At 37.0% G+C, this 19068-nt stretch overlaps 1 protein-coding gene and 1 long non-coding RNA gene across 10 annotated transcripts in view; both read left to right on the top strand.

Moving 5' to 3' along the window:
• The window catches only part of IL13RA2 (interleukin 13 receptor subunit alpha 2), a 36362-nt gene extending 30656 nt beyond the window's left edge, over positions 1-5706 (top strand). For 8 of the 9 annotated variants that reach the window (XM_085006135.1, XM_085006133.1, XM_085006131.1 and 5 more), the window contains 4 exons: positions 17-162; positions 1569-1713; positions 4782-4897; positions 5561-5706. In XM_085006135.1, the coding sequence (XP_084862261.1) occupies positions 17-162; positions 1569-1713; positions 4782-4897; positions 5561-5611 (458 nt within the window). In that variant the 3' untranslated portion in view covers positions 5612-5706. 9 annotated transcript variants of the gene reach the window in all.
• Positions 5707-10210: 4504 nt separating this feature from the next.
• Positions 10211-19068, top strand: part of LOC110257706 (uncharacterized) — a 91164-nt gene continuing 82306 nt past the window's right edge. The window contains exon 1 of the long non-coding RNA XR_014835548.1: positions 10211-10310. This is a non-coding gene — a long non-coding RNA (uncharacterized LOC110257706). The remainder of the gene's footprint in view (positions 10311-19068) is intronic.

Below are 19068 nucleotides of genomic sequence, written 5' to 3'. Positions count from 1 at the left end.
TCCTTTTGCTTTTCAGTTAAACCTTTGCCACCAGACTACCTTAGTCTTACTGTGAAGAATTCAGAGGAAGTTAACCTGAAATGGAGCATCCCCAGAGGACCTATTCCATCACAGTGTTTTATTTATGAAATTGAGTTCACAGAATATGATACTACTTGGGTGGTACAGACATTGCGTTTATTTAGGAAAATTGTCAACATAGCCCTTTAAACAAAATAGCAAACACAAGAGCCAAAATGATTGCTATCCACTTGAAGAATAGATTATGACATGTACCTTAGTTTAATTTCCAAAAAACCAAATAATCTAGTGGATGAAAGAAAGATGCTTTCAGTCTAAAATATATGCAATCAATCATACCAATTTGAAAACTACATAGGCCCTTAAAGATAATCTAGTCACTTATTTCCAGTATTGTGTCAAAAAATTAAAGTTGTCAAGTACATGCATAACATGGATTGTGAAGAGGCCTCAGGTAAAAAGAAAACAAAATAAAAACCACAAATGAACATAAAAAGCAATTCTTGAGGAACAACCATCAGGTCAAAATCAGAGTAGAGTCTGGCAGGGCTGCTAGAGAACTGCTTGTAGCAGAAATGAGGGACTAGCTGGGGAAGTAAGCAATGGTTGCAAGACTGATTACCCCTCGGCACCAACAATGTGGTAATACCTTTAGCCCCACACTGTTAAATGTTGATTTTTATTCATTGGTTTCCAATATAGGGAGTGGTGGAGACAAGTAGGTGAGCCATTAATTCTAATCAGTTCATTTCACATACAGATGAGAAATCTGGAAGTTGAATTGATTTACAAGTACCAAGGAAGTGAATAGACTTACAGTCAAATAACATAGCTAGAACTAGAATCCTTATCTTATTCCCAGTCCTCTTTAACATACAATGCATTATGCTGGTTCCAAAGAAAAGTTAAAACAAAAGAAAAGCCATTAATTTGCAAACACTATTCAGCAATTTGAAATGCAAAGTTGAAGTAATCACTTCCGTGATTACTTTTTTCTTCTGAGATTGTCCAACCTTGTATAGTTTCATATCAGAAGGGGTAGTTTCATGCCAAGCCATGAGCACTATTACACTAGTTTTATGATGGTTAACTAAAATAAGAATAAAGGAAAGAAACTTTGTGTGTATGAACTCTATAGTTTCCATAGAAGCAACTTCATATGATGATTCCTCTTGCCAACTCAGTATATACAGGATTTTCCAGCTTATGGAATCTGAGAAATTTGACACTAATCCAAATACTAGGTGTCATAAACACCAAAACTACCTAGAAATTTTGCCTTGTCACACAGGCCCTTTACCTACCACTAGTGATCTATTTCTCACTATAGAAAAAAAATTTTAAATATAGAGAAGAAAGAAAAAAATGAAAGCAACTCTACCATGCAGAGAGATGATCGCTTTTAGAATTTTGGTATATACCTTTCTAGTCATCTGATGCATATATTTCATGTAACAAAATCCACTTTGAAAACCATACATCATATGGGATCTGGCTAGCTGCATTTAGATCAAATAACAGTATCTTACTTTTTTCTTGGCTTTCAGACTACCACAGATGAAAATGAAATATACATCACAAGAACATCAAATGAAAGCCACCGATTATGTTTTTCAGTAAGAAGCAAAATGAATATTTATTGCTCAGATGATGGAATATGGAGTGAATGGAGTGATGAACAATGCTGGAAAGGTATGAGATGAAAGAATAGTAACTAGAATATTTCTAGCACTGAGGAAGAAAGTGCTTAACTAGATGCCACAGTTCAGTGACACTGCTTATCAAGATCATTGGGTCAACTCTTCATTATTTTTTTTTTTTTGTCTTTTTTTTGTCTTTTTTTTTGTCTTTTGTTGTTGTTGTTGTTGTTGCTATTTCTTGGGCCGCTCCCGCGGCATATGGAGGTTCCCAGGCTAGGGGTTGAATCGGAGCTGTAGCCACCGGCCTACACCAGAGCCACAACAACGCAGGATCCGAGCCGCGTCTGCAACCTACACCACAGCTCACGGTAACGCCGGATCGGTAACCCACTGAGCAAGGGCAGGGACCGAACCCGCAACCTCATGGTTCCTAGTCGGATTCGTTAACCACTGCGCCACGACGGGAACTCCTTCATTATTTTTTTATTAAAGTACAGTCGATGTACAATATTATATAAGTTACAGGTGTACAATATAGTGATTCACAATTTTAAAATTTATACTCCATTTATAGTTATTATAGAATATTGGCTATATTCCCTATTTTTTATAGATGTCTATAACATTAATTAGGCTGTGTCTTTTCCACATTGCAAGATTTTATAGATTCTATTTGATTCTTCCTACTTTCATTTGACAAGCTAATCTTACCTGTTTTTACTGGTGGGTTACTTCTAATGATAGTCTTTGCTCCCAAGTATGGTGGCACTATTCTTACACTTATGTACTAATGAGATGTTACCTAAATCTGTATTATTTCCAATTGTAGTCACACATTTACTCTGAAGTTTTACTTACAAGCATATATGTATGTTTTATCAGACCCTTGACCTTATTATGTGCATTCTTTATATAGTTTTAAAAAGCTGTGTGCTCATTATTCGAATTTTTTATAGTCTGTGCCTCTTCCCCATTGAGATTTAAAGCAATCAAATAAAAAAAGGAGTTCCTGTTGTGGCTCAGGAAGTTAAGGCCTGACTTTGTCTCTGTGAGGATGTGGGTTCGATCCCTGGCCTTGCTCAGTGGTTTAAGGAACCAGTGTTACTGCAGGCTGTAGCACAGGTCGCAGCTGCGAGATGTGGCTCATATCTGGTGTTAACGCAGCTGTGGCATAGGCTGGGACCTGTAGCTCCGATTCGACCCCTAGCCTGGGAACTTTCATATGCTGCAGGTGCAGCCGTTAAAAGAGAAAAAGAATAAAATAATCCATTTATATAATGTTAGAAAGAAGGAACAATCATAAAATATGTTGATATAGTTATTGAAGACAATATATCAACAAAAGAACAGTAATTAAATAACTGGAGCTATTTGCAAAATTAATTTTCTCTCAGTGTGGTGTAATTATGGAGGTAAAAATGCTCTTGCATGTAGTCTATAAACAGAGAAGATAATTAGCAAGCACCTCAGTATAATATAGATTTATGAAAAATCTAATGTTCAGTTTTAACTAGTTTAACAGTCTTGTTTTAGTTCTATTATCAACATTCTTGTTTTTCTGTCAGTAAAGAGAATACGCTTTTTCTTTTGGAGGGAAGCCTATTTTAATCAATATTTCCCTATGCTTTCAATTTTGAAGAGAACAGAAATCTTAAAGCAGGGATAGGTATCATGCACTTGTTTTCGAGTGTCTGGTGTGCCTAATGAATATTTTTCTAATTAATATGTCATCATTAGTAAAATGGCCATTCCATTCACTTTCGACACTGATTAAAGTGACTTATGATAAGGCATATTTAAATTAAATAGCAATATAAACTAAAAACCTTGAGAATGAGGAAAAATATTGTACTTCACAGTATACTAACTTTATCAATAGAAATTATTGGTAATTGTTTGAAATTAAAGGAAATTAAGTCATCATTGCTCTTTCACAAAAAGATATATAAATACACATACAGAAATAGACATATGATGACATTTCTATCAATCATTCATCTCCTTTTGTATTGTTCCATCATAGCAGAATCCCTATTTGACTATTATCTCTATTATCTCCCTATTAATATATTGGTATCATTGTTCTCTTTCATACATCAAATATTTATTTGATGTGTCAGACTTTTCAGGCAGTGGAGATACAGCAGTAAAAAATCCTTGTCCTCATGGAATTTATATTTTATTCCCAAGTTAAGTAAAGATAGGCAATAAACAAAAAAGCCAAATATATCATATAATCACTAAGGGCTATGGAGAAAAGATAGGCAGAGAGAGGGTGAATTCAATTAACCAAGAGATATATGGAATGAGAAAGACCACTTAACTGTTCTACGGTTTTCATTTTTATCACTACTATAAGAAGTATAGAGAGACTCTGTGGAACTGACATTGAGAAATTCATGCCCTGAATTACATCTTCTTATTAGTCAATGCATGGTTTAAAGTACATATGGTGAGTTTTTAGCCACATTCTCAAAAAATACATCCCTTAGAGTTCCCTTTGTGGTGTAGGTTGCAGATGCGACTCGGATCTAGTGCTGCTATGGCTGTGGCGTAAGCCAACGGCAACAGCTCTGATTTGACCCCTAGCCTGGGAACCTCCATATGCTGTGGGTGTGGCCCTCAAAAGACAAAAAAAAAAAAAAAAAAAAAAAGACTAGCTCCATTATTTGTGCAGAAACTTTTATTGAAGACCAGCTTTCACTCACTATAGCATTGTATGATATAAACATTTGACTTATTGAGAGTTGAGATACATATGGCATGTTTATCTAATTACTTGGCTAATATTTTATTTTATCATTATGAAAAATTCACAGGGTCAAGTTTTAAACTAAATCATGTAAGAAAATAAGAATTGGGTTTTAGGGAGTTTTTTCCTAAGCAAAATGAAGAGCTGTCAGAGTTCAATAAAGTAGTTGTTCTACAAAAAAAGTGCACAAATGAAAGGGATACTATTTTCAGACATCACTATGGTATCTATGTACTGGCAAGTATGGCAGAAGTTGCCAGTTTAACTCAGTTCTTCACCATTTACTAGTTTATTTATAAAATAATTCCGTTTTTAAAATAATTGTAAACATCTAACCCTTCCCCTTTTTTTGTGATTTTTAATCCTAGGTGACATATGGAAGGAAACCTTAGTATTTTTCTTGATACCATTTGCTTTTGTGTCATTGCTTGTTTTGTTAATAACTTGTCTGCTTTTGTATAAGCAAAAAAATTTACTGAAAATGGTAAGTTATTGAGTATTACAGTGGATAGTTGCATTTAGAACTGATGGACCTACATTTTATAATTTTGCCTATATACTGTGTCTTCAATTGATGATGTCTTCAGAAAGTACAGTACTTTAAAAATTAACCCTAAAATACTACATTTTGGGGTGGATTTACTTTTGATGAAATATAAGAATAATTTTTTAGAACATGAAACACTACCTCTAGATTAGGAAAAAATATGAGAATTACCAGTGCAGGACTGGGGAAAGGAAAGAGTGACTTAACATAGACATAGACTGAAATATATTACTAGCATACCATAGGCAAAATATCACAAAAATTTAAGAACATGGTGCCTAGGAGGGGATTGAATCTGTATGAAAAATATAACCTGCTGATTTTAGCTGGTTGCTATTTGAGTTGTACTGATAATGCTATAGAATTTTGGAAGATGGACATATCACTATGGGTTGGTGGGCTTTAAGGAAGAAGTGTGACTTGGAGGAAAATATCTTAATGTCAAGTCTTAAAGATATAGATAAATGTGAATGTATATGAAATGTTTTGCTTTATTTCTCTGCTGAATGCTTTTTTTGTTCTATTTCTGAGTTATTAATCTAAGTGAAATAATTTGTGTTATTAATGACTGTTAATAATGGAGCTCTTTCTTAATTTCAGATTTTTCATACAAAAAAAGAAGCCTTTTCTCATCAGGATACACTCTGTTGACTCAATAAATACCAGTCTTACAGCCAAATCTCAAACATGAGTTCTAACCAAACAGAATTTTTCCTAAATGTTGAATAAATCTTATTTTAAAAGCATTGTTGTATTTAAATAGGCTTTAGATTATTCAAACCTTCAACTAGTAGTACATTTTCTGAATTTTATTAACAGATTTTTTTCTTGTTAAAGAGTTCAGCCAATTAAATGTGAAGATCTAATTGGTTTTATTAGGCAATTCATGAATCAGGCAGCATCCCATCTAGCAACTAGAAGAGTGTTCCAAGAGGTTGTATGAAATAGAAGTTTTTTATAGGAAGAAGGATGAACAAGGACCTATTAAAAGAAAAAAGAAAGGATTATTTTTAGGCCAAGTCATCTTCTTTTTTGAGGTGGAAAGGCAAGGCAAGGGATTTTATCATGCAGATTGCCTCTTCTTCCTCTGGAAGTTATGTAAAGGGCCCATGCAGCAGTTGATCTCACTGGTGCTGTCTAGAAAATTCAGACCCATTGATTAAGATTGCATTTCCAGTAAAGGTCAAAACTGCAATTAGGGTAGTTGTTAAACCTAGGTTTGACATCATGGGCTTAGCAAAAGTTATGTCATTTTGGGCTTGTGGTTTTTCTCTTTAACATTCCTCAGTCGGTGATGAGAATGCATTATGTAGATAAGTCAAGGGGTAGAGCAGAGTCTAATCTGTGATGTTAATAAAACAATGTGATTTTGCAACTTGCATTAAGCCATAGAGCTATTATCAAATCTTGGAAGATGAGATTCTAGTTTTTTTTTTTAAATTGCATTCAGGATGAAAGTATTCACCATGAATAAGATTGTTTGGCTTTAAAAATAACGTGGGGAGAGGATTAATAAGCAGCAAGAAGTTTTAAATACATTCATAGTCTAAATATGTGCTTCTCATTCCATGAGAAGGTGGGAAGAATGCAGTGCTTAAAAGGCTGAAAATAATGAGATGACCAGACATCATATTTGAAATATTCAGATGTCACAAACTACTAAATACAAGCTTGAGAGTGTCCTATATTTGTTGGCAGGTAGCATTTCCTAATTTCTGATGGTGTAATTTTTTAAAAAATTAGTTCAGAGACCAAAAGGCACAAGCCTCTGAAATCAGCAAGAAGCCTTCTAAAAGTACACGCAACCTTCAGACTAATTAGAGTTGACTTCGCAAGCTAGGTATAGACAGTTACCTTAAAATTTAGAGAATAATGACCTACAGATTATAATCAAGAGCTATGTTTTAATTTGGAAAAATATCTATTTAATATTATTCACAGTGATTCTACTCTGTGGTCTATAGGCCAATAGAATGGGGATTACCTGGTAGCTTATTAGAAGAAATGTAGACTCTCTGGCCCTGACCCAGACCTACTCAGTTAGCAATCTGCATTTTAACAACATCTTCAGGTGATTCATTTGCACATTCAATTAGAAAAAACACTGATATGTTGCAGTATTCTAGAATAAAAAACACTAGAATATAATGGCGAGGGATGTCCATGGGCAGGGTAACTATAGCTTTGACTATTATTGGCACTGATCATCTATCTATCGTCGTGGTTTCATCTATCTTTAAAATGGGTAAAAGAGCTAAAACTGAGATGTAAACCACAATACCATCCTCTGCTATCACTTGTAATCAACAATAGGATGCATCACCATTTCCTTAAGTAGACCTATCCTTGTTCAACATTAAAACCCCCATAATATGAATTAAGACATATGTTAGGGAGTTCCCGTCGTGGCGCAGTGGTTAACGAATCCGACTAGGAACCATGAGGTTGCGGGTTCGGTCCCTGCCCTTGCTCAGTGGGTTAACGATCCGGCGTTGCCGTGAGCTGTGGTGTAGGTTGCAGACGCGGCTCGGATCCCGCGTTGCTGTGGCTCTGGCGTAGGCCGGTGGCTGCAGCTCCGATTCGACCCCTAGCCTGGGAACTCCATATGCTGTGGGAGCGGCCCAAGAAATAGCAACAAAGACAAAAAAAAAAAAAAAAGACATATGTTAGGCAAACTGCTCTCAAGCCAAGGCTTGCTAAAATTGTTCTTAGTGTAGTGCCGGTTTGGGGGAGGAAGTAGGAATGTGGAGTGAAGAGTTCAAGGCTAGACAGGGAAATAGCAGGCAACCCCATCTCTACCATAAACTTAGAAATCCTTATCAGAATCAGTAAACTGGTTCTGACAACCATGTGGCACCAAATCTGGACAGAGTTGGACCTTGCAAAAGAACTCCTGGAAATCTTGGTCTGCTAGCTATATAGGTTTACTAACCTTTAAGTAATATGACCCCCAAGTTTTCTGAAATTGAATTTTTTGAAATCTTTTTTTTTTTTTTTTGCATTATGAGTGTTTTATGGTGTTGAATATTTACCAAGTGCTTAGTACATACACAGTGCCTTAAGCCATGGTCCCCCTCTTTTTTTTTATTGCTCAAATGAATTTATCACATCTGTAGTTGTATAATGATCATAACAATCTGATTTCACAGGATTTCCATCCCACAGCCCAAGCACATCCCCCCACCCCCCAAACTGTCTCCTCCGGAGACCATAAGTTTTTCAATGTCTGTGAGTCAGCATCTGTTCTGCAAAGAAGTTCAGTCTGTCCGTTTTTCAGATTCCACATGTCAGTGAAAGCATTGGATGTTGGTGTCTCATTGTATGGCTGACTTCACGTAGTATGATAATTTCTAGGTCCATCCATGTTGCTAAAAATGCCAGTATTTCGTTCCTTTGAATGGCTGAGTCATATTCCATTGTGAATATGTACCACATCTTCTGGATCCACTCATCTGTCGATGGACATTTAGGTTGTTTCCATGTCTTGGCTATTGTGAATAGTGCTGCAATGAACATCGGAGTACGTGTGTCTGTGCGTCGTGGTTTTCTCTGGATAGATGCCCAGGGGTGGGATTGCTGGATCAAATGGTAGTTCTATTTTTAGTTTTCTGAAGAATCTCCATACTGTTTTCCACAGTGGTTGCACCAATTTACAGTCCCACCAACAGTGTACTAGTGTTCCTTTTTCTCTACACCCTCTCCAGCACTTATTGTTTGTAGACTTTTTGGTGATGGCCATTCTTCCCAGTGTAAGGTGGTACCTCATCATGGTTTTGATTTGCATTTCTCTAATAATGAGTGATGTTGAACATCTTTTCATGTGTTTTTTGGCCATCCATATGTCTTCTTTGGAGAACTGTCTGTTTAGATCTTCTGCCCATTTTTGGATGGGGTTGTTTGTTTTTTTGGTATGGAGCTGCAGAAGGTGTTTATAAATTTTGGAGATTAATCCCTTGTCAGTGAATTCACTTGCAAAGATTTTCTCCCATTCTGTGGGTTGTCTTTTCATTTTGTTTAGGGTTTCCTTTGCTGTGCAGAAACTTTTAAGTTTGAGTAGGTGCCATGGTCCCCCTTGTATCCATCTATCTTCTGTCACCTAGGGCTGCTCTAGCCCCTTACTTTGAGCCCCTTCCCTTAAACCCTTCCAGAAGCTAAGGAATAACACCTTTCACAGCAGGACTTCCCTGGGATCCCACCTAATCTAGGGCAAAAATGAAAGAGGATGGCTTCATGAGTATATATGTTCTCTGCAATTACACAGGGCCTTATTCTTGGATGCTTGGAAGGGCTTCAAACATGATTTAATGATAAGCTATCACCATCTTGAAATTCTTAATTATTTTTTAAGAACGGGCCCCATATTTTATTCTTTACTATGCTCTGTTAATTATGTGATCACTTCTGATAACCAGCATCAGTTCTGATTAGTCTGCTCAGGATGTACCATTAAAGTATTCTGAATATCACCCTGGCTTTTTATATTGATAAATCAATAATTAGAACCTTAGGAATGATTCACCACCTACCCAGGTATCCATTCATATATCCATCCTTCAATCCAGTTCAATTTATTGCACACATACCATATTCTAGGCACTGTGATAGTCACTAAAATAGCTATCCAGGCTGAGACAGTCATTTATTTGAAGGAGAAAGAAGTGACATTTATTGAGTCAACTTCTATGCTAGGTGCTTTATATAACGCTGTTTCAGTAGTCTTTCAATCCTCACCATAGTCTGAGAGCTATATAAGGTGTCCATGTTATAGATGAGGAAAAACAGTTTACATAGTACATTTGAAGTGTTAAAGCTGGAATGGGAATTGATTATTATTCCCATACTCAGAATAGTGCTCGATTCTTTCACTCTAAAAAATGTTATTTGAAAAAAAACGCTTCTAGAATGGTGGCATGAGGAACTCTGTGGATCCTCCTTATCAGCAGAACAACCATAACTGGAAAAATTATTTTAAAAAAAACAAGTATTTAAAGTATCTAGAAATTTCTCTTAAAGCCTACAGCAAAAGGGGAAATATTTATTCAAGAAAATCTAGTGAATCTTGGTAAGATCAGCTAGAATCTGTGGCATTTGAACCATGAATTATTTCCCACCTCCCACCTTTCCCTGCTCAGTGCAGTGGAAACTCTGTTCCAGTTGGGTGTAGCTAATAACATGGGACTTGCTCTTTTTCCAGATTTCAGTTTAAGACAATGATTTCTCTCCAGGAGGGGTTGGTCACCAGCATTCTTTATCCTTCCCAGCTTCGTTGCAGCTCTTTTCCAGGCAAGAGATATCTGAGGCTTCTTTCCTCTACCCAGCTCCCATTCATGGGACAGAAACTCTACCTCAGGTATAGTAAACTGAGAATACCAGGCTCCAATAATCTTCACTCCAACTTCCCTATAGGGCAGAGTTTCCATTCTGGGAAGGACAAACCGAGAAGACCAGTGATGCCCCATCCTCTCATTCTCCTCAGCCTAGGGCCTTGCTTGAAAGGGGTGGCCCTGCAAGAATAAAAATTCCTGCCCCCATCTTTGGAGCAGTAGCACAGACGTTCTTCATAGGGTGAGTGTCAGGCCATAAGAACAGAGAGTTCTGTAGCTCTCCCTAAAAGACAGACTATTTGGGATAGAGACTGAAGAAATTCAAGTCTAATGGTGCTGTAAAAAAAAAAAAAAAAAATGCAGAGTTTGCTGGTGAGAAAACATAATTAAAAAAAAAAAAAGGCACAACCAAAAAAAAAAAAGTTGTTGAGAAATAGACAAATATGTGGAACTTATACAGCATACACTTAAGTAATCAAATGGTCAAAGAAAGAATCATAACAGAAGGTAGAAAATGTAGTTGAGCCTTGAACAATGTGATAGGAGCACCAACCTTTCCTGCAGTTGCAAATTCATGTATAATTTACAATTGGCCTTTTACATACATGGTTCTTCCACATTTGTGGTTCTGCCTCTGTGAATTCAACCAACTGCAAATGGTGCAGTACTGTAGTATTTAATATTGAAAAAAAATCTTACATGAAACTGCACAGTTCACACTCATGCTTTTTTTTTTTTTTTTTTTGTCTTTTTGTCTTTTTGTTGTTGTTGTTGCTATTTCTTGGGCCGCTCCTGCGGCATATGGAGGTTCCCAGGCTAGGGGTTGAATCGGAGCTGCAGCCACCGGCCTACGCCAGAGCCACAGCAACGCGGGATCCGAGCCGCGTCTGCAACCTACACCACAGCTCACGGCAACGCCGGATCATTAACCCACTGAGCAAGGGCAGGGACCGAACCCGCAACCTCATGGTTCCTAGTCGGATTCGTTAACCACTGCGCCACGACGGGAACTCCCCCGACACTCATGCTTTTTAAAGGTCAACTGTACTTTGAGAAGAATGAAAACAAAAACATACCATACTGAAGTTATGGGATGCAACCAAAGCAGTGCTTAGCAGTAAATTTATAGTTATAAATTGGTATGTTAAAAAAGAAGGAAAAGGTTAGTACCCTAACCTTATACTTAAAACACTGGGAAAAGAAGAGTAAACTAAACTCAAAATAAGCAGACTTAGTAAACAATAAATATTAGATCAAAATAGAGGAAATAGGGAATAGAAAAACAGCATATGATCAACAAATTAAAAGTTGGTTATTTGAAAAGTACGATAAATTGATACTTTAGCTATATTGATCAAAAGGAGGTAGAAGGCTCAAATTACTAAAATTAGGAATGAAAACAGAGAAATTACTACCAACTTTGGAGAAATAAAAATAATTATAAAGAAATACCATGCCACAGAACAGAAAATTTAGATGAAATGGACAAATTTCCAGAAAGACACAAATGATCAAATTTGACTCAAGGAGAAATAAAAAATATAAATAGTAAAGAGATAGAATTAGTAATTTTTAAACTTCTTCCCTCACCCCTCTCAAAAAACAACAACAACAACAACCAAATCTAGCCCCGCATAGCCTCACTGGTGAATTCTTTCAAATATTTAAGTAAGAATTCATGCCAATTCTCCACAAATTCATTCTAAATGTAGAAGGGGAAGGAACATTTCCCAACTTATTCTACAAGACCAGTATTGCTCAGATGCCAAAACTAGAGGCCAGTTATTTTATAAAATTCTCCTCAATTTTGGCTCACCCAATATTTCCTCATGATTAATTTCATGTTATGCATCAGTGACGGGAAGATTTCAGAAATGATGCTGTGTTCATACCACTACATTCCATCAGTTGGTACATGATTTCGGTATGTACCATTATTGATGATTTTCACTTTCATCACTTGATTAAAGTGGTTGCTATCAAGGTTCTTCAGTATAAAGTTACTCTTCCCCCACCTTGTAATTAATAAGTATTTTTTTAATTTTAAAGTATAAAAATATTTTATTCCTCATCAGAGTTTATAATTTTTTTTTTTTTGTCTTTTTGCCATTTCTTGTGCCGCTCCTGTGGCATATGGAGGTTCCCAGGCTAGGGGTCCAATCGGAGCTGTAGCCACCAGCCTACGCCAGAGCCACAGCAACTTGGGATCCGAGCCGCGTCTGCAACCTACACCACAGCTCATGGCAACGCCGGATCGTTAACCCACTGAGCAAGGGCAGGGACCGAACCCGAAACCTCATGGTTCCTAGTCGGATTCGTTAACCACTGCGCCACGACGGGAACTCCAGAGTTTATAATTATTAATTTATGTCTGATTAATAGTTTCTTATTTTATTCAACGAATTATGACCTATCACTATCATTTATTGTGAAGTTCACCCATGGCATATGGAGGTTCCCAGGCTAGGGGTCAAATCCAAGCTGTAGCCCAGCCACAACAACGTCAGATCCGAGCCATGTCTGCCACCTATACCACAGCTCAATGGCAATGCTGGATCCTTAATCCACTGAGTGAGGCCAGGGATCAAACCTGTGTCCTCATGGTTGCTAGTCAGGTTCATTTCCAATGAGCCAAGACAGGAACTCCTTTTTTAAAAAATATTTTTAATCCACAGTTGGTTGACTCCTCAGATGTGAAGTCCATGGACAGGAAAGACCCACTGTATATAATAATTTTCTCTTGGAGTCTCCAGATATACAATTATGTCATTAGCAATAATGCTAATATTATCTCCATCACTCTACTTGTTAACAACAAACTTAAAAAAAAATCTCAGAACAGTTTTAGATTTACTAAAAAAAGGAAAGATGGTACAGATTTCCCATATTTCACACATATTAACTAAAGTCCCTACTTTATTTCCAAGATTTTTTTTTCTATTAAGATTTCCTTAATTTTTACCTAGTGTCCTTTTTCTGTCCAAGGAACCCATCCCAGATCCCACATTACATTTAGTAGACGTGTCTCCTTAGGATTTTCTTGGCTGTGACAATTTCTCAGATTTTCCTCATTTTTTATGACCTTGAGAGTTTTGAGTAGTAGTCAGGCATTTTATAAAATGTCCCTCAACTGGTATTTGCCTAATTATTTTTCTCAAATTAGCCTGAGACTATGGATTTTTGAGGAGGTTGACCACAGAGGGAAAGTGCCCTTTTCATCACATAATATCAAGAGTACTATCAGGAGTTCCCATCGTGGCGCAGTGGTTAATGAACCCGACTAGGAACCATGAGGTTGCGGGTTCAATCTCTGGGCTCGCTCAGTGGGTTAAGGATCCGGTGTTGCTGTGAGCTGTGGTGTAGGTCACAGATGTGGCTCGGATCTGGCATTGCTGTGGCTGTGGTGTAGGCCGGCAGCTACAGCTCTGATTTGACCCCTAACCTGGGAACCTCCATATGCTGCAGGTGTGGCCCTAGAAAAGACAAAAAAAAAAAAAAAAAAGAGTACCATCAACATGGCTTGTCCTTGTTAATGTTGACCTTGACCACCTAGCTAAAGTAGTGTTTGTCAGGTTATTGCACTGAAAATCACACTTTTTTGGAATGAAGTCACTATGTGTAGCTCATTCTCAAGGAATAGGGAGTTATACTTCACCTCCCTGTGAGGAGAAATAACTACATAAATTATGTGGAATTCTGCGTTGGCAATTGGTCTATTCTCTCACATTTTTAAAATTTACTCAATAATTAACTTATGTCAGTATGGACTCATAGATATTTATTTTATACTTTCAGTATAATCCAATATTACTTTATTTACCATGCTGCTTCTATCGTTATAGCTTTGACCATTGGGAGTTCTTTCCTGTCTTCCTTGACATGAGCCCATCATTGAGGGGCTTTTTAAATTTTTAGCACTTCCTTACTTTTTAACTGATAAGATCCTCCTGTCTAATCTGTATTCCCTCTCTGAGTGAGTAATTTCTCTGAGGAGTCTGGTTCCTTTTATGGAAAATGGTATTAGGAACCAAGATCTGTGCTTATTTCTACTTCTGTTTGCTTTAAGATTTCTTGAGTGTCATTTCTTGTAGGCCCTTTTGGCTGGCAGAGCAAAGAAATATTTGTGTGTATACTCATATCTCATAATCATAGCATACTCATAATAGTCCATATAAAGATATCTATAAATATTTCCATATGTGCCATCTATATAAAAGATAAATATGAATTAATACTGATGTATCCAACAGTAGTACATTACCACAAGAATTGCTTTGCTTATCTCCAATAGTGAGAAAACTGTCTCCTAGCATCTGCCATATATTTAATTTTTCAATTCAAATATACATGTATAACAGTATCAGGATTGTTGATCTGTACCCCCATAGGAAAGAACATCATCAACTACAGTACAGTGCTTTTATATTTTGCTCTTTTAGTCTTACAGACTTTTTATTTTATATTGCAGTATAGTTCATTTACAATGTTGTGTTAGTTTCAGGAGTATAGCAAAGTGATTCTGTTATACAGACGTATATATCTATCTTTTTTAGAATCTTTTCCCTTATAGGTTATTACAAAATCTTGAATATAGTTCCCTGTGCTATACAGCAGGTCCTTGTTAATTATCTATTTTATTTATTTATTTTTTGTGCTATTTCATTTTTTATTTTTTAATTTTTCACTATGATTGATTACAATGTTCTGTCAATTTCTGCTGTACAAAGTGACCCAGTCATACATATATGTATACATTCTTTTTCTCACATGATCCTCCATCGTGTTCCATCACAAGCGAATAGATGTATAGTTCCCTGTGCTATACAGCAGGATCTCATTGCCCATCCACTCCAAATGCCAAAGTAGTTATCTATTTTAGATATAGTAATGTGTATGTGTTAATCCCAAACCCCTAATTTATCCCTCCCCCTCTTTCCTCTTTGGTAACCGTAGGTTTGTTTTCTATGTCTGTGGGTCTATTTATGTTTTGTATATAAATTCATTTGTATATTTTTTAGATTCTATTTATAAATAATATCATATGTATTTGTCTTTTCTTATATGGCTTACTTCACGTAGTGTGATAATCTCTAGGTCCACCATTGCTGCAAATGGCATTATTTCATTCATTTTTATTGCTGAGTAATATTCCACTGTATAAATATAGCACACCTTCTTTATCCATTCATCTGATGATGGACACTTGGGTTGCTTCCACATCTTGGCTGTTGTGATAGTGCTGCTATGAATACTGGGGTCATGTATCTTTTTGAATTATGGTTTTCTCCTGGTATATTGCCCAGTAGTAGGATTGTTGGATCGTATGGTAGTTCTATTTTAGTTTTTTAAGGGAAACTCCATGCTTTTCTCCATAGTGATTATACCACTTTACATTCCCACCAACAGTATAGGGGTTTTCCTTTTTCTCCACACCCTCTACAACATTTATTTTATTATTTTTTTATATAGTGATTTTTATTTTTTTCCATTATAGCTGGTTTACAGTGTTCTGTCAATTTCCTACTGTACAGCATGGTGACCCAGTTACACATACTTGTATACATTCTTTTTTTCTCACATTATCATGCTCCATCATAAGTGACCAGACATAGTTCCCATTGCTACAGAGCAGGATCTCATTGCTAATCCATTCCAAAGGCAATAGTCTGCATCTATTAACCCTAAGCACCCCATCCATCCCACTCCCTCCCCACCCAGCATTTATTATTAGTAGACTTTTTGATGATGGCCATTCTGACTTGGATGAGGTGCTTCTTCATTGTAGTTTTGATTTGCATTTCTCTAATAATAAGTGATGTTGAGCTTCTTTTCATGTGATTTTTGGCCATCAATATGTCTTTGGAGAAATATCTATTTAGATCTTATTCTCATTTTTTTAATTGGGTTATTTGTGGGGCGTTTTGGTGTTTTTTGTTTGTTTGTTTTGTTTTGTTTTTGTCTTTTCTAGGGCTGCATCCACTGCATGTGGAGGTTCCCAGGCTAGGGGTTGAATCTGAGCTGTAGCTGCCGGCCCACACCAGAGCCACAGCAATGCCAGATCCATAACCCACTGAACGAAGCCAGGGATCAAACCCGCAACCTCATGGTTCCTAGTTGGATTTATTTCCACTGAGCCATTACGGGGACTCCTGTTTATTTTTGTTTTTACTTCCATTACTCTGGGAGATGGTTTCAAAAAGATATTGCTGAGATTTATGTCAAAGTGTGTTCTGCCTATGTTTTCCTCTGGGAGTTTTATAGTGTCCAGTCTTACATTTATGTCTTTAATGCACTTTGAGTTTATTTTTGTGTATGGTATTAAAAATGTTCTAATTTCATTATTTTACATGTAGCTCTCCAGTTTTCCCAGCACCATTTATTGAAGAGACTATCTTTTTTCCATTGTATATTCTTGCCTCCTTTGCCATGTATTAATTGATGATAGCTGTGTGGATTTATTTCTGGGCTATTTTGTACCATTGATCTAGGTGTCTGAGTTTGGGAGTGTTCCTTCTGAAAGATTTTGGAAGAGTTTCAAAAGGATAAGTGTTAATGTCTCTAAACATTTGATAGATTTTCCCTTTGAAGACGTCTGATCCTTAACTTTTGTTTGAGGGAGTTTTCAAATCACAGATTCAATTTCAGTACTGGTTATTGGTCCACTTATATTTATGTTTTCTCTCTCTCTCTCTCTTTTTTTTTTTTTTTTTTTTTTGGTCTTTTTGCCTTTTCTAGGGCTGTTCCTGCAGCATATGGAGGTTCCCAGGCTAGGGGTTGAATCGGAGCTCTAGCCTCCGGCCTACGCCAGAGTCACAGCAACACTAGATCCAAGCCTTGTCTGCAACCTACACCACAGCTCACAGCAACGCCGGATCCTCAACCCAATGAGCGAGGCCAGGGATCGAACCCGTAACCTCATGGTTCCTAGTCGGATTTGTTAACCACTGTGCCATGATAGGAACTCCGTATATTTATGTTTTCTATTGCTTCCTGATTCAGTCTTGGAAGATTGGACCCTTCTATAAATACGTCAGTTTTTTCTAGGTTGTCCATTTTATTGACACATAGCTGCTTGTAGTAGTCTGTTATGGTCTTTGGTATTTCTGTGTTGTCAGAAATGACTTCTTTTTCATTTCTAATTTTTACTTATTTGAGTCCTCTCCCTTTTTTCTCAATGAGTCTGGCTAAAGGTTTATCAATTTTCAAAGAACCAGCTTTTATTTTCATTGATCTTTTCTATTGTTTTCTTTCTTGTAATAATGATTTTTATTTTTCCATTATAGCTTATTTACAGTATTCTGTGAATTTTCTGCTGCACTGCAAGGTGACCCAGTCACACATACATGTATAAATTCTTTTTTTTCACATTATCTTGCTCCATCACAAGTGACCAGACATAGTTCCCAGTGCTATACAGCAGGATCCCATTGCTTATCCATTCCAATGTCTATAGTTTGCATCTATTCTTGAATTCATTTATTTCTGCTCTGATGTTTATGATTTCTTTCCTTCAGCTAACTTCAGGTTTTGTTTGTTCTTCTTTCTCTAGTTGCTTTAGATATAAATTTAGATTGTTTATTAGAGATTTTTCTTATTTCTTGAGGTAAGATTGTATTGCTATGAACTTCCCTCTTAGAACTGCTTTTGCTGCATCCCATAGGTTTTGGATCATTGTGTTTTCATTGCCATTTACCTCTAAGTATTTTTTGATTTCCTCTTTGATTTCTTCAGTGATCTATTAGTTATTTAGTATCATACTGTTTAGCCTCCATACGTTTGTGTTTTTTGCACATTTTTTTTTCTAGTTTATTTCTAACCTCATAGTGTTATGGTCAGAGAAAATGCTTGATATTATTTCAGCTTTCTTTTTTTTTGTTGTTGTTGTTGTTGTTGTTGTTGTTGTTGCTATTTCTTGGGCCGCTCCCACGGCATATGGAGATTCCCAGGCTAGGGGTTGAATCGGAGCTGTAGCCACCGGCCTATGCCAGAGCCACAGCAACGCGGGATCCGAGCCGCGTCTGCAACCTACACCACAGCTCACAGCAACGCCGGATCGTTAACCCACTGAGCAAGGGCAGGGACCGAACCCGCAACCTCATGGTTCCTAGTCGGATTCGTTAACCACTGCGCCATGACGGGAACTCCTATTTCAGCTTTCTTAAATTTACTGAAGCTTACTTTGTGGCACAATATGTGTTCTATCCCAGAGAATATTCGATGTACACTTGAAAAGCATGTATATTCTGTTGCTTCTGAATGGAATGCTCTTGAATTATCGATTAAGTAATCTGATTTAATATGTCATTTAAGGCCCATTTTCCATATTGATTTTATGTCTGGATGATCTGTCCATTGATGTAACTGGGGTGTTAAAGTCCCCCACTATTATTGTTTTACTGTTTATTTGTGGGTTTTGTGTGTGTGTGTGTGTTTTAGGGCTGTACCCACAGCATATGGAGGTTCCCAGGCTAGAGGTCCAATCATAGCTGTAGCTACCGGCCTATGCTAGAACCTCAGCAATGCCGGATCCAAGCCCTGTCTGTGACCTACACCACAGTTCATGACAACGCCAGATCCTTAACCCACTGAGCGAGGCCAGGGATCAAACCCACATCCTCATGGATGCTAGTCTGGTTCACTAAACACTGAGCCACAATGGGAACTCCTGTTTTACTGTTAATTGCTCCTTTTGTGTCTGATAACATTTGCTTTTTATATTGAGGTGCTTCTACATTGGGTACATATATATTTATAGCGGTTCTATCTTCTTGGATTGATCCCTTG

This window comes from Sus scrofa, chromosome X (genome assembly GCF_054392235.1).
Source record: "Sus scrofa isolate SSC_HxYL_T2T_F1_AM1 chromosome X, Sscrofa_HxYL_maternal_Yorkshire_Landrace_v2.0, whole genome shotgun sequence".
Lineage (NCBI taxonomy): Eukaryota > Metazoa > Chordata > Mammalia > Artiodactyla > Suidae > Sus > Sus scrofa.
This window is presented reverse-complemented; position numbering and strand designations above follow the sequence as displayed.